Raw genomic sequence first — 16,615 nt, 5'->3', positions numbered from 1 at the left:
AAAAAGACACTGTTGTCATATCTCGTATGTGTAGCTAATAGCAACAATTAGTTTTTTTTATGTGAAGTATAATCATGAAAGGTAGATAATGCTCAGAAAAGTTCTCTGCTCACATTATTTATTACTTTGCTATAAGGACCAGGTTTTATTTTTGATTTGTTTATTTTACATAGAAATCATATCATTTTATAAGTTAGAGCCTAAAACAGGTGGAAATTCTGGAAAACTTGGAAAAAATTCCCATTGAGATACCTGTCATGCCCCCGACAAGTGTAAAAGAACTTACTTTGGAGGGGGGGGGGCGAAAACACAAATAAAAAATAATTATACGAAAAATGGCAGGAAGGTTGTAAAAAAAATGGAAGGATCGTAAAAATAATGCAAAGGTTGATAAAATTTTAAAAATAATGAGAATTTTCGGGAGGCCATGGCAGCCCTCCTAGCGTAAGGACCCGCCCTGCTTTTATGTTTCAATGAACGATTATCTTTATCTGTACACCTTTATAGTAGTTTCTGGCTTTCTGCTGATATTATCTTTTTGTCTCACAATCTATTATTTACAAATGTTGTAGAATTCTAATTTACATTTATAATTCAATTATTTAGTTTCTATTCGTTTTATTTTGGACAAAAGGGACTCTTGATCCCTCTAAATTGTGTGGTATGGATTATAGAATTTCTTACAGTACAATCGATGAGCTGATTAATTTGAAGAAATCTGGAAAAAAAATATTTACAATTTTAGCTAGCATGACATTTTTCGTTAACTATATAAGTAAATTGAATCCTTTTTCAGGGACACTTGACAGCCCAACTACTGTCTTGTAAAGAATCGCTTTTGCATATCACAATTACGTTTTCTTGTCATTGCTCTTTTGAACGAGCCTTGAATTTACTATAAAAAAGTACTGCTATTTTATAAGACTGGCAAAGCCATGTTCGAAGAGAAGATAAGCCATGGAAAGGTCAAATATTTCGTATCTCTAAAATGGCAAGGCCGATGTTTTATAAAATTCATTGTTGAAAACTGTTCATTATTCAAACTTAAAGCGTAGTGTGCGAAGTAAACTGTTATTGTAATTACCTTACTTCCGTTTGGACTAATAAGGAACACCCTGTTTATATAAGCATGGCCAAACAGTTCGTCAGTTGTTCATCTATTTACATAGCAATGCGAATTTGCAATGTCGTAAATTTAGTTAGGGTTTGAAATGGCATTTCATAGTTCTTGGGTGTCCGTAAAAATATGATTATCTACGACTCATTTTAATATCAGTTTGTCATTTCTTTTGCTGCAAGTAGGCTAATTGCTTTGACGTCTTAATAGACATTCCAATTCATCCGTAAGTGCTTTAAATTGGACAAATACAGAATATTGTGTTTTGACCATTTAAAGGCCCTTGATGAATGGATTTCAAAAATTCGTGTTATGGACGTTTCCTGATATTGGATTCCCTCATAACAAGGTCTCGGGCCCATGTGGTTTCAGATTACAGAACATCACTTATTTTTTAAATATAATAAAAAGAAAAGAGAACTAGAGCTACGACATTGATGTCGGTCGATCTTTGACGGCCTCTTAAATTTTCCAATATGTCCTTATAGTCCAGTAAATCTACGAAACTCTGGGATAAAATTGTAATATGAAAGATTTTTACACCGTCTTGTAGAGAAAAAAATTCTGTACAACATATCAAAAGTCCCTAAAACTCCCCTAGGCGGAACAGGGTAAAAAACAGGGGGAAAGGGGAGAAATTGGAAAAATCCAGGGGATGAGGTATTGTGCGCTCGAATTTCACGTCTGCTCTTGTTCTGCGCGGAGAAATCGAAAACAGAAAGTTATGTTGTTTTATCGCTGGACTTTGTTAGATTTCCCCCTTTAATGGGGGAGGGGGAAAACAGTATCCTCGAGAGTTGTGCGAAATGGCTGGTCAAAATGTTGCCCCCTAGGTTTTATGACTCGATGATTAAAAAAAACATGGCATTAAATTCATATCTTGCTTTTCTGTAGTGTTTTCACCATAGGGGAGATAATCAGTGGCGCCAATTCACGAAAATTTAGGGGGGGGGCAAGGATTTTTTTTCGATTTTTTTTAAAATTAAGATGCAAAAAAAGAACAACATTTAGCAAACATACCTAAAACAGGGGGTAGCGGCGAGGTTGCTGCTTGGCAAAATCGTCGACTAATCTATCCAAATCCAGTTTCTTTACCTCCTCTTTTTCAACGGCCATTATAATGAGATCACTGAGTCTGTCGTTTCCCATCGTCGATCGCAGATAGTCTTTCACACGCCCTAATGCCGAGAAGAATAGTTCAATACTGGCATTGTTCAGAGGCAAAGTAGCAAATAACTTCATCAGTTTTAGTACTGCAGAATAGGCAACTGGGAGGCTGGATAAGATTTTGATAGCTCAAAGAAGATCCCTTTTTGAAATATCACTTTTTGACAGATGCAACTTTGCAAGAGAAAACTGGGATTATATGGCATGGTCGTCGACACCGAGGATCTCTTGATAATGACACATAACTCTTTCCACTTTCAAAAGTTCGAGAAAATTGGAGCTTGAGGGGTCGAAGGCAGATAAAGCATCGAGCAGAGGCATATTCTGCATGAAACGTTGGTCCATCTCACTCGTGAAACGATCTATTACCTCAAAGTACAGAAGTTTACCGCAGTCTGATTTAACTGGCTGACTGATATTGCGTTTACCGGTTGTTGAGTTTGAAAGAAAGGCTTTGAGACGAATGGAAATGGCTTGACTTCTCTTGTTTCGAGCACTGGTTTTAGATTGTGGAGATTTCGATTCCTGGATATCGTTTAAAGCTAAGAATTCAGATATGTTTTTGCTTAAGTTGTTCCATTCGTTATCATTTCTCAGCTTTTGGAGTGTCTCATATGTCCCAGAAATCAGTGCAAGTGTCTTATAAATCAACAAACTTCCGGATTGAAGTTGCTCTGATAAACAATTTACAATGACTAATACTTTTTCCATTATTTGTAAAGTTGAAACAAAAGAGGCAGAGTTGCTTTTGTCCAGTAGTCCTTTTGCTTCACACGCTGCCTCGCCGTTGGAACTATCAGAGACTGCGGCAAGCACAGCAACAATACAATCAAATCTGGCCTTCACCTTCGAAATAGAGCGGACAGCGTAAAACCAGCGAGTCTGGACGGTCCTCTCTAGCTCCAAGACTTTTTGCCCGCTAATACGCTGGGATTCCACAAATAGCTCGTGACGAGTATTGCTGCATGATATAAATGCGTAACAGAGAAACCACAGAGAAAAAACAAAACCTCTGTGACACCACAGAGAAAAATTCAGATAGTTCACTGATATTTCTGAGGCAGTCAGTCAAAACAAAGTTTAATCTGTGGGCGTGGCAGTCTACATAAACTGCATGAGGCACCATCTCCCTAAACTTTGCTTGAACTCCGTTAAATTCCCCACTCATAACAGATGCGCCATCATAAAATTGGGCAATACACAGCATCGAATCTACACCAAGCTTTTCTATAGTTTCACAAATCGAGTTGGATAAGCTCTCGGCGTCTAATTTGTGCATGTGATAGCAGCCAATTGGTCGCTCCACTACTTTTCCATTTGATATGTACCTGAGTAGGATTGCTAATTGTTCTTTTCTAGAAACGTCTTTTGTCTCGTTGACAGGAATAGCAAAGTAATTAGCTGATTTTACTTCTGAAATAATATCTTGGCGCAAGGCATTTCCTATCAGTGTAACTGCGTCATTTTGGTACTGATGGCTGCAATAGTAACCATATCGGCGCTGTAACTTGGCCTTCAGCTTCTCGTCGCCTTTAGACATTTCCTCCATCAATTCAACCAAATTACCCCGGTTTGCAGATGTTTCTGATTCGTCATGACCCCTCAAGGCAAGACCCTGGCGGCCAAGAAAGCAAATAGTGCGAAAAATGTACTTCACATGATCTCTATTTTCCTGAACCTCTTGAGATCTGGATTGAACTAAGGCATTCGCTATAGATTTCGAAGCATCAGTACTCATTATCTTAAATTCCGTCCATGCTGACATACAATGCCTATGTCTTTCAGAACCATCATGTTGCTTTAATAGAGCAGAACTGTCTTTCCACTTGCAAAATCCTGACTCAATGAAAGCCCTTTTTCCAGCAGTTACTCCAGCCCTTAGAATCACCATAGAAAAATGGCGGCAAGCAAAACAAAACACGGAATTTCAGTTTTTTGAGTATTCAATCCATTCATAAGTCTTATTGTAATGTGCACTGAATTTCCTTTCCGTTAGAAGTGGAAGCCGGATATCTCTCAAGAATAGGTTGAGCTGGTTTGTCGTGACGCGTCCTAGAGATATCGGAGAGAGTTTCTTGACTGCTACTGGAACCCGCAAGGGGTTCAGCGATGCAGACCGAACTCTCATGTTGATCTGAGCCATTTATTGTTCCGCTTGTTTCCGAAATTCTGTCACAGGTGGGGGAATTTATCTCAACTAACCCGAGACTTTGGGTGCTGACACTATTGCCAGTTTCTTGCACTAAAGTTTCTTCATTTTTCTTCCGCATTTTCACCGAGAAAAAATCCAAAGTTTGTTGTCGCTTTTTACTCATAGTTAAACGAGTAGTAGACAATGACTTCACTCAGACACGGCAAGAGAAGAACTGAAGAAACACGTAGAAAATCACTCCCCTACTCCACGGTGAAACTACCCCGCTTAGAAACCCCATAAACCAATCACTTACATTTCCTGTTCACGACAGTCCCATACACTCCACTGGGACTATTCATCCCATAAACTATTCAACAACGTCAAGAATCTGCTGACCAAAACCCCTTGAAACCCTAGAACACATTTCCTTTCCCAGCTACTAAAATGAAACTACCCCGCTTAGAAACCCAATAAACCAATCACTTACATTTCCTGTTCATGACAGTCCCATACACTCATCTGGGACTAGTCATCCCATAAACTATTCAACAACGTCAAGAATCTGCTGACCAAAACCCCTTGAAACCCTAGAACACATTTCCTTTCCCAGCTACTAAAAAAGGCAATATACAAAACTCATAGTTTACAACGAATTCTTCACAAGAACAAGAACGAAACGGGTACTGACCACATGAAGCTTAGTTTTGAATGAACCCTACTCGGAAATAAAATAGTGTGGACGCGCTCGCTCTTAGACATTTCAAAACAAGATTCTATAATTAGGGCACCAGTTTGTTGGTCGTATTTATTGGACCAGTTGCTGGTTTAATATAGCACATAGCTAAAATAGAAAATAGCTGTGACATATAAATAAGAAGGTAATTTTCAAAGTCTAGGGGGGTCCATGGCCCCCCCCCCTGCCCCCCTAATTGGCGCCCATGGAGACAATGCATCGGGCCTTCGCAGTACGTGGGCAGGTTTACTTCGACTATACAATAGAAATATAAGACAAAATTTAAATGTAAAAAATGAAACAAATCAGGTAGCTTCGGTAATCACAGCAAAAGATAATTACAATTTTTATTGAACTAAAAAGGATAAGATCAAGGATTTATACTAAAGATCGTCTTCTTCATCGTTATCAACAAAAACATATTTATTGGAACGTACAATTCCTGGGCAGTCTTTGCAAGCAAGTGTCCAAGGCAATTCATTTTTTTTGGCAACTACAGCGTGAAATGTCACAGTTGGAAAGCGTGTAGCTGTAACGAATCACATTTAGCAGATGAGGCGGAGTAGGTCCAAGGTCTGTCATGATTGAAGTGAGGTGTCCGTCACGTAATCGCCAACTCCAGTCTTTCGGGTCGAGTTCTGACGCAGTATTATAGAGTTGGTGGAAGTCTCTCTGGGTTAACAAAAGTTTATGTCTTTGAGCTGTTCAGTTTTTCTAGAAAAACTCTGTACCTAGCTTTGTTGAGACCCTCCCCTTTCTTAGCCTTGTAGAAACACAGCAGAATATTTTCACCGTCTTGCGGGACTTCTTCCTTCGTAGAGCGCAGATTAAGGAATAGTTCACAGTTATTCGAAAATTCTTCAGGGTTTTCAAGAATGGCAGGACAGCCTGCTTTCCTATTCCAAACAAACGGGACGTCGTTCCGCAACCAAGAAAAGCGTGGCCAACAAGAATAGAGTGACAAACCTGTCCCATCAAACTTTCGATAAAGTTGATGTGCCAGTATTTAGTTGACAGTGCTCTTGACTTGGTACTGGTTTCGAAGTAGAGATCCCTGGCTTCTGGAGGCAGGTGATGAAGAAGAAGGATCAATAAATTGGTGTCGTTCCCGACTGCTGCGGTTACCCTTTCCTTGGTCGCATTACAACCAGCAAAGGCAATCAGAACGCCCGCATCTCTCTCTGCATGAAGGACAGTGAGGCCAGCTTGGACAACCTTCTTACCAATAGCTCGAATAAGGTTCTGCTTGTTTTTGGGATTCCGCATGAAGTCCTCCTTCTTCCTTTACAGATTCATGCTCAGTGTGAAATCGACGGTCGGACACTGGATACCTTTCGTCGTCTAACCTAGGTGACATCTTTGGTAGATGGACCTGAAGTGTAACCATCAAAGACGATGGAAATGTTTGAATACTTCTGTGTCATGAATGAAACGTAACTTGCAAATCTGTTCGAAAGAGTTTCCTCTTTTCCATGACATATGCTGGAGAAGCCATCCGCCATCTATCACGTATTTTTCCGGCTCTTTTGATAGGACGATCGCAGGTTCTGCCTTGGCTAATTCCCAAATAGATTTCGCTAGCTCCACTTTATCTGGCTTTCGCGGCAGGCTTGACGATTGAAAAAGGGCAGTAGGGCAGCTTGAGAGTTCGAATCTGAGAATTTCTTCCATATCCCCTCCGGCTGTAGTTGCCGCTGCTGTAAGACGTTGGAACAGAAGACTTGTGTCAATTTGTATGTCTTCATCGTCAGCTTCAAAAATTTTGCATTAATAGGCCAAAGTAATCGCTTTGCTTTTGCGCTTGAAGATGTAGCGATCGGCGTCGTCCAGTGACTTCAGAATTTCTTTTCCTATCGCCTTTGCTGCATCCGTGATGACATCCCTTGCTGTTGTCATACCATTCGATATATTGCACAATTGAGTGCAGTTGTCCTGCAAAAAGATCTACTAAAGCTTTTACGTCCTTTCTATCCGAGCTGGTCTTGCGGAAACGTGCTGGTTATATGACACGTACTCAACGCCGGTGAGAGACTACATAAGCTCATTAATTTCAGCTCGCACTGGCATTGACATTGTTCAGATCAACTTTTGCTTCTCACTCATTTCATTTTCCCTCGTGAGTTCCATGCTTGCTTTCAGTGACCTCATCAGTACTTGTTCAACTACTAAGTCGGAAGAGAGCCCAGTCCAAAATATATCGCTTCTTCGAATGATAAACATCCCATCTGCGATGTCTTTACACAGCTTCTGGTTACTTTCTTTCAGCTCTTCCATTTGCTGAAGAAATATTCTCACCGATTTTATATACATGTTGTGGCCTGCAGCTGCAAAGTAAGGGAGCATTTCAGAAAGTGCTTGAAGATACTGCACCCAGTTTGTTCTCCAGCGTGTCTTAAAACTCTCTCATTCGTCTTTGGATTCGACGCACTACCTCTGCGTTGGATGCGTTTTCAACGGTTACTTCCTCATTCAGTAGTGCCATACATATTGCCGAAGCTTCTGCAAAGTCTTGATGACTTGCCTGTTTGTCATCTATGCAGTCGAAATCATACAATTTGCAAATAAGAATGATCTGCAATGCTGAATCTATAAGCTCGTGCGCTCTCATGGCTCTTGAAGCAACCTTACCGCTAAGGATTTTATTAATGGTGTTACCGGCACATAGGCATTCGCGCACTTCTCTTATTCCTGTTTCCGTCATCAAGTGCCCGATCGCTCCAAGAAAGCTCATACTGCAATGGAGACCTCCGATCATTGTAACTGCTGCCTTGAGAGGACTATCAGCAGGCTCAGCATTGATGATGTTCACCGGTTTCATGTGCAAAGGCTGGTCGCAAACAACTGGTACCATTCCGTGCTGGCGTGCTTTATCGGAGATAAAACGTAATGTCGTGTATACACAAGAAAGATTGGAGGGATTATAGAAAAACAATCGACGAAGCGCCTTTGTGTGACCCAGGGTGAATTGTTTGCATAAATCCACTCCATCCGACCCGTTTCGTGTCATGTATCCCATAGCTTGCTTGCCATAGTAGGTCAATGCCATCGATCTTGCTGTCGAAGGTGATTGTCGGGATGGGTTTGTACACAAGACTGTTCTTCTGTTGGCTTCTGTTGTAGAAATAGAAAGGCACTTGTCCAACCTGCTGGAGTACTTCAAGGCTTAAAACTGCTCTATGAATTATGATTGGAAATTTGCTTAGCCTTGGTGTGGCAGCAGCTAGCATGCCCTTCCCATGGAAAGTACCTTTTCCATCGATAGTGCAAATGTCGTGGTCAAACTTGTCGCCAATGAACTGGATGAAGGTTTTAGAAGTCATCCCTGGAAATTTAGTACCATGAGTTACTGCGGCAGAACGCTCGAATCGAAGCACTTCAGAGTAAGAAGTAGAAACACCTAGCCTATTCATCTGGTCGATAAGAAAACGTGAACCAGATTGCTCGTGTAGCTGGACTCCAAGGTATGCTTGTAAAGGGGCGAGCAAAGATCGGGGACGGCAAGCCTGCATTATTGCTTGGCCGATTGAACCTACCAGCAGGTAGTGAATCTCCAGCAAACAGGAAAAGAGAAGCACCAGGGATTAGGATATTAAACTAACGTCAAAACGGTGATAGAGGGTTTTAAAACCGCACTTTTAGACCTTTGTCTCCAGATTCTGTAGAGCCGTCTGACTATCTTTTCCCTTTAGTGGATATATTGATTTCCCCCTCTTTTTCTCTTGTAACAGTAAAACGGAGTAAAATGCTAATGACAGAGCAATCAAAGTAACATATTCGTTCTTCTCGCACTGGGAAACCCCAGAAAACAAGTCTTGTAGACTGCTGTACAGGGTCTTTATTTACCCCCTGTTTGCCCCCTGTAAATGGTGAAAAGGGGGAACGACTTAACACGCAGCAATAAAAAAATGCATATTCGATCTTCTTGGACCCAAGAGCATCAGGAATGCCATTCTCAGCATCAAAAACTACCCGTCGTAGATTTTTGAGTTTTCCCCAAGATTTTTCCCTTTCCCCTGTTTTTCACCCTGTTCCGCCAAGAAGATTCCTGGGGACTTTTAGTATGTTGTACAGAATTTTTTCCTCTACAAAATTGTGTAAAAATCATTTATATTGCAATTATGTCCCAGACCGTCAATTTTCTCCGTAGATTTACTGGACTATTACTTCGAGATGATAGCTATTATCTGGACCAAACAATGATATTTTATTGTGAGAAACCACATTTCCTATTGTAAATAAACCGAGCATTTACAGCCCACCATCTCAGAATTCAAAGTAAATTGTATTTTAGCATGGTATGACTTTTATCTTCTTTTTTTCTTTGTACTCCACCTGTGCTAGCAGACTACTAAATAACCGTAGAGGGGGGATCATTCGTAAGGTAATCTTGTTGTCTATGTATTTTGATATTTTCTGGACTCACAGTTCCAGAACAAAGCTCCATATAGCACATAGGCCGTAAATTTTGGGTTTTATAATGTCTTTTTTACCAGCGCTGGCACCCTACTGGGGAGTCACTTGCTAGTGAGCATATGTGTCCATAAGGGGGAGGGGTGCCAGCCCTCCTGGCTGAATGACACTGCCTTATATTTTTACTTTTTTGTTTTGAGATTTCTATTATACAACATTGGAAGCACCGATTAGACCAGGTAAGCCCCCCCCCTACAATTCAGATTTTCGGCGCCCATGCTAATCACTGGAGCTCATTAGAGCGATAATGTTTTGCGGTACTGGTGCATTATACCTAACACAACGCTATAGACTGTCCAATGAATGCAGACGTGGAGACCTGTAAAACGGGTATTTGCTATCTAAATTCACCGCAAAGCGTGGTATTCTCATTGAATTTACAATATTTTAACTGTTGTTTTTTGGGGTTTAGGGGAGGGGGGTACCTAGGTTAGGTTAGGTTAGGTATTTAATATATACTATGCTTTCCCCCTCTCCCCCCCTAATGTGCAAATATATAGCCCAAATTTGTTTCTAAACTATTATATTTTCATCCTATTTTATTTCATTAGCATTAACCAAACTTGAATTCTTTCGTGTGTTAGGTATAATGCACTAATACCTGTTTTGCTTATCCACTTTCAGAAAACCCATTTTTACAGCACCGGAGGAAATTGTCATTTGGCTCAAAAAATTTTAATTCGATGGGGCATTTTGAGGGTGGCCACTAAGAGCTTTATCGACGAGTCATTCTTTTCTTTTTTCCTAACCAAATTTCATAAGTCTGTCATGATAATCCCAGCAAAAGTGCCTTGGTGGCACTTCCAAAATTACTGATGTGTAATTACTTTTGATGTCAATTCCAAAATTACTGAAATTAAGAGAGAAGAAACTCTAGAGACTAGAAAGGTTTATTCAAGGAAATTACTGATAAAACAGTTCTTGGTAACAAAGTATAAACAAGGAGCGACATGCCAATAGTAACCAAAACTTAAAAAGATTAAACTCTGAAAACAATAAATATATCAAAATAACCTCTTTTTTTACAGTGATGCCAAGTAAATAATATTTATTAAATTTAAAATAACTCATAAAAAGTTACAAGCGTATTCTTTTTCTGTGTCCTCATTTAAACTACTTGGCGTCACAATTTCTTCAAATTTAAAGTGGGATATCCACGTTAATGACATCATCCATAGAGCTAACGTGTCTATCGCCCTCCTTAAGGTCCTAAATAAATTCAGCGTCCCCCCTTCCCACTCCTTAAGAATTTACACGTCTTTTGTCCGCCCGCATCTAGAATATGCTTTTCCAGTTTGGCACCCTGGTATCTCTCGCGAAGAATCGGAAAAAATCGAATCAATTCAAAAAAGGGCCTTGCGAATAATTTTCAAAGAAGGCAAGGTGCCTTACTCTCTGCTCCTAAAAAAAGCTAGTCTGAAAACCCTGGAGCAAAGGAGGGTTTCGTTGTGCCTCCGTTTTGCAAAAAATGCCATAACAAACCCTCGGACGGCAAGTACGAGTATTTTCCCCAAACGTCACTCCCCATCCAGAATACAGCCGCCTCGAGCTGTTTCTGAGCCCATCCTTGCTTTGTCCCCCATTCGCTGCGTTACTTTCAGATACGAAAGAACTTTTCTCTCCTTCATTACAGAAAAAATGAATAAAATGTCTCAATAGTTTCTTTTTTTCCCCCTCTTTTTTGTTTATTAGCTGATGGTACTGCCCAGGTTCTTGTGCTCTTTTGATTGCCCCCCCCCCTTTCTTGACCAGTTTTTATTGTTTTTAACTCTTTTATTGATTTACTGTAGTTTAATTGCTGACACTTTCTTAGTATCCCTTTTAATTTAAATGAATTTATGTCTCGTTCTAAGTTTAGTTTGACCAGTTTTTAATGCATTTATGTCTCGCTCTAAGTTTAGTTTGACCAATTTTTTTTTTTTAATTTTTTAATTGATTTTTTAGTTTTAATTATTGACTTTTAAATGATGTTCATTATGGTTTTCTCTATTTCGTTGTTGTTCTTTGCATTTTTAGTGTAACCATTTATTTGTTGTCGACTCCAAAGTCCGAATTCGGGCCTTTGTGGGCTTGTGATAGCGATTTTTTTTAAATAAATATCTTATCTTATCCTAATGCAATTTGAATAATTTAAAAACTGGTGAAACGCATCCTCCCCTCTCCTAAAAGGAATCTAACATTGATGCGAATAGCGTAATCATATTTATCATTTGAACGTTGAGAACAGAAGTAGTTATGCATGACTCTATACCCATCTATTCCCCAAGTTCCCTAAAAGTACCATCTCAAGGGCTTCTCAAGTCAAATCGATTGTCTTAGAATATTGAAAGAGAGCTCCAAATTCTAATGTTTTCCTTATGAGTTGAAAGTTATTTATTTTTTTAGCAAGACCTCGAAAATGGAAGTTTAATTATTCGGAACAAGACACAATTTTTGCATTCCCAAATGCTTTCAATTAGTTACTAGTTAAATGATTGCGTAAAAAGAGGGGATTTTAGCCCAACTCATTTACTGGGCAGTCTCTGTTTGTATTGAGTTGTAATTTCACTCTTTAATTTCATTCGAAATAAACCTTTTTGAGTTAAATAAGAATCCAAAAATCGTTTGGTCTCTTAGACATCGTGGCAAATACAATGCTATCAAATGGAACTGAATTTTATTGTCTACTTAACTGATGAAGCTAAGGGGTCAGAATAGCTAATGAGCTATTAAAGAGTGATTATTTACGGTACGCAAGGAGCGCTCTAGCCTACTCGCTTATCTTGGTGCTAGATCTGGTGCGGGCATAAATCACTTGTTCCTGTCATCTGCGGGATTAATAGGGCTATTTTCTTGCTCAGAAGTCAGTAGTATTGACAAGTCTGAATTATCTAATAACACTGCTAATGGCATGTTATTAGCAACAGCATCTCAGCAGAGATGCTGATCGACTGTTTCCCTTTGAATTGGGAGCAGTTTACTTTCATGCTATTTTCTCATATTTATATGAATCTGCTAAGTGAAAAATCTATGCAATCATCCCCCCTTTTCCAGTTGCCAAAATCCTTGATCTGATTCTGGCTAGCATCAAAATCTGCACCGTCTTTCAAATAATTTAATTCTCTATCTCTTTGTGGAAACTTCAATTACATTATTTCAATCTAGTTCATTCAAGGGCTGCCGCTGGGAATTTAAAAATGCGCCAGGATTCACTTGGTGAAAACCTTTGTCGTTTGAAAGAAATCCCTAAACATTGAATAATAATACTAATGAAATTTTTAAGATAATGTCAAATTTCAATTCGTATCCCAAGACCCAAAGCTCAGTACCAGAACCCCAAGATTTTAGTGAAAATCCCAAGGATTGGTAGCCCTGGTTCCTTATTTTATCGCAACCGAGTCGGTAACGCACTGGATAACCATCATATCGATTTTGCAAGTAATGGACTTTAAATTTTATTCCGGGGAATTTTTCCAGTGTTTTGTTTTTTATTTCTTTTTTTTATACCTTGTAACTTTAAGTTTGCTATTGTAATTTCATAAGTAAAATATTGCTATTTCAATATTTTTATTCCGCAGCATTTCTTATTACTAAAACTCTAAAAAAAAACCTGTTCAGATTATTTCCTGTTTCAAGTAAATCAAAAATCATAATTTAGCGCTCAAAGTGAATGGTCAGTCCTCTTAAATAAGGATAGGCCCTCTCGCATATTGGAGTAGCATAAACCATATTAATATCAAAATTAAAAAGCAAACAGAAATTGAACTCAAGAAGACAAGTTGCTTTCAACTTGATATAAAAACCCAAGACCGGAAAATAATACCTCTAGGGAGAAGTTTGCTGCCCTCCCCATCCTGCCCCCACTTGTAACGTTCAAGAAGTTCCTTGTGCTCGCAAATATAGAAGCATTTTCATTTTAATGGCAAAATTTCGTAATGTATTGTTGTCACTAAAGCGCAGATAACTACTTGAAAATTAGGAGTGGATGGGTGAGGGAGGCGACAGCCTATCTCCTTTTCCATATAGTTTTCACCGGTTGTAAGTATTTTTCACTGTTTACTGTTGTTTGGAAAAAAAACATCTTTTTTCTTATTAAATGAGAAGGATCAGATTATCAGAACCTTTGAAGTGCTTGTTTATTCTCAAACGAAATGGATTCATGCTTCAGATCTCTATTTTGAGAAGCGATAAATTTTAATGCGAATATCCAAAGTTTTTAGTTTATAAGCACAAAAAATAGTAATTTTTTTAAAAATAAGGTTTCCATAAAAATAGCCTAGTTTTTTTTTCGTGCAATCAAATCAAGAACGCCGTCTCATAGGATAAATCTTCTTGCAGGTTGGCTATATCTAACACTTGCATTGACACAACTCGTCACTGCAGCGCCCCAGAGGTCGGGGTTCGTTCCTCCGACTACTTATAGACCTCGAATAGGAGATGCCAGGCATATTGGTCAAATAGCCCTTAAGAAGCAAAATGATGTAAGTAAATTGGGATTGTCAACCCAACTATTTTCGTTGATGACAATTTTTTGTTCTTGCCTTGTCAAATATAGTCATACCTTAAATTGAAGGGTTTATCTGTAGTTCTCAGGATGTTACAGAAGGGAAAGAAAACCGACTGTGAGATATTGAAGCTTATTTGAAGCATTGGAGAACTTTAAGGGGCACAAAAGTTTATTTTCAGAACACCCTGATATCCCCTTTGGCTTTAGGCATAACGATATTCCTTAGTGCCACTCGACCCCATGATAAGCCATCATACAAATTTATTTTGCATTAAAAAGCGTTGCGAAGGGTGTTATCTATTGTGCGTTTGAGAATTTTCTTTTTAGGATGATGGAAAACCTGGTAGGTTACCTCGTTGCTTAGTTTCTAATTGCTGGGAATGATTTTAATACAGCGCTTTCAGAACATAGTTTTATCGAAAGTATGTAAAAGATGATAAAACATCCGGGCTCATTTTAGGTACATCAATGGTGCAATCCTAGGGAGCCAGGCCCTCGGAATTTCATTATCTGTATGTTTCTTCCTGTAATTCCTATCGTCTTGATACAAGTCATCTGTTTTTATTTTTTGGTGCCTCCCCCTTCGAAATGAATTTAGAAGTACTTGTCTGATGTGCCCCTTCTTTAAATTAGTTGATGGATTCTTATTTGCTTTATTTTATAAGAAAATTATGATTAGAACTAGTAAAGGCAAATAATTTTAGTGAATTATTTTTAATTTTTTCTACTTTATAACAAGTGAAAAAAAAACACTGTTAAAACGTCGTTTTTAGTAACCGCCGAAAGACAATCTTGCATTCACGGGTTTCAGGGGACAAGAGCTCCACTCCTGTTTGTGCTAAATCATGTTTGTCTTAAGTTTGACTTGAGTTTTTGACTTTATGTCTGATTCTTTTAGTTTTTAACACCATTCTTTACTTTTCTTCGGAATTTTTTGTTAGGAAACGCTTTTTTAATGTTAAAAAAAAAAATTATAAAAAAGTCTTAAAAAAGTTATAAAAGCGTCATTTGCACCCCACGCAAGAAAAGAAGAAAGAACTAGGGGGCTGTTTGTCTATTGCTGTACGATAGTGACAAGTTTTTAACAAACCGAATTTTATTTCAGGAAATGGCAGAAACAATTTTGCTATCAATAGCTCTTGTTTTTATGGTTTTTTTTTAAGCGAGAAAATTAGATCTACATCATAATTTATTTTGAAAAAATAAGAAGACGAAAGACATCAAAATATCGTCAGAGCAGAATGAAATACTAGAAAGGTAGTGTGACTAACTAGGTTAAAAATTGAATGAAGTTTAAAAAAATAACGTCAATTAAAGTGGTTTAAATTACCGCTGCAATGATATCCACATAATCAAATATCAATAAACTAGACGTATTTTGAAAGAAGGAAGCTGTTTTTTTTAAGCCTTAGTTCCTCTAATTAGCTCCGCTCCAAATTAACTGTTGCGAATCTGAAATGCTACTTGCAGTTTAGTACAATGCACTGTTTAGAATTGGGTTATAATAGTAAATTTCTTCCATTGATATCTTTTCCTAATCAAGGATGTATAATAATAAAGAGCCGGAATTATGCTTCGCAATCGCTCCATTGATATTTATATTATTTTTTTATCGACTCATTCAAGGAATAATCCAAGGAGTGTATAAATAGAATGGGTATTTAATTCTGGGCAGCGACCGACATTGGCGATTTATGAGTGCGCATTTTGATATATTGGCAGATTTGCGAATTTTACAGAAATAAATGTATACTTGAGGCAATCTACGGCCGTGACCAGGGATGCCATCGGAACGAAAAAAAAAACAATTGTCACTAAACATATTTACATCATGGAGATGCACTCTGATATTGAATAACGTTTCTTTTAGGGTGCTAGTGCATTAAAAGGACAATTTTATATATTGTAAATGGAATGTCAAGCGGGAGAGGATATCGATACCGGGACAGATACCAGGCAATAAAACAGCTGTTGGAGTGGAATTGATTTGAACAGGTGAGCTAACATGAATGTTAAAATTACAGTTTCGGATTTACTATTTATGTAATTCTTATAATTTTTTATAAACCATTATAACCGGGTATCTGTCTCTGGTGAGGTTAGGTCACGTATTTAATATATAGTATGCTTTACTTGACTTCTTTAGCAGTATATAAAAGTGTCCGTATAATGCACTAGTACCTCTTTTTGTCTCTACAGTACCGTAATACTAGTAAAGCCAATAAACCTAAAACTGTGTGTTAAAATGGACGTATCATTTCAAGCTATCTTGCAAAAGAAAAATAATAAAAAACTGTTCTCTTTACCTGGCTCATTTTCAAACATCTGAACATTAAATCTTAAACTGCGCTTACTTTTTTTCTTTTTTTAAGAGGTATCAGAATAGTGAATTAGTGAATACTCTACTTTGGTATAGCCACATTATTACACCAATCGTCTCGCTTGAAGTTCGTAGCCCACTTCTTTTTTTTATGACAAGCAGACAAAGAAGCGCCTGTTTTGAAAAAT

General features: G+C 38.3%; 1 protein-coding gene across 1 annotated transcript in view; it reads left to right on the top strand.

The window, feature by feature from the left end:
- Window positions 1-16,615, top strand: part of LOC148940727 (uncharacterized) — a 93,945-nt gene that overhangs the window by 21,270 nt on the left and 56,060 nt on the right. The window contains exon 2 of the mRNA XM_089104721.1: window positions 13,939-14,081. Coding sequence (XP_088960847.1) covers window positions 13,939-14,081 — 143 coding nt within the window. The remainder of the gene's footprint in view (window positions 1-13,938; window positions 14,082-16,615) is intronic.

This window comes from Artemia sp. Qi Xiang Cuo, chromosome 19 (genome assembly GCF_049724085.1).
Source record: "Artemia sp. Qi Xiang Cuo chromosome 19, ASM4972408v1, whole genome shotgun sequence".
NCBI classification, from domain to species: domain Eukaryota; kingdom Metazoa; phylum Arthropoda; class Branchiopoda; order Anostraca; family Artemiidae; genus Artemia; species Artemia sp. Qi Xiang Cuo.
The sequence above is the reverse complement of the archived record's forward strand: the minus strand, read 5'-3'. Positions and strand labels throughout refer to the sequence as shown.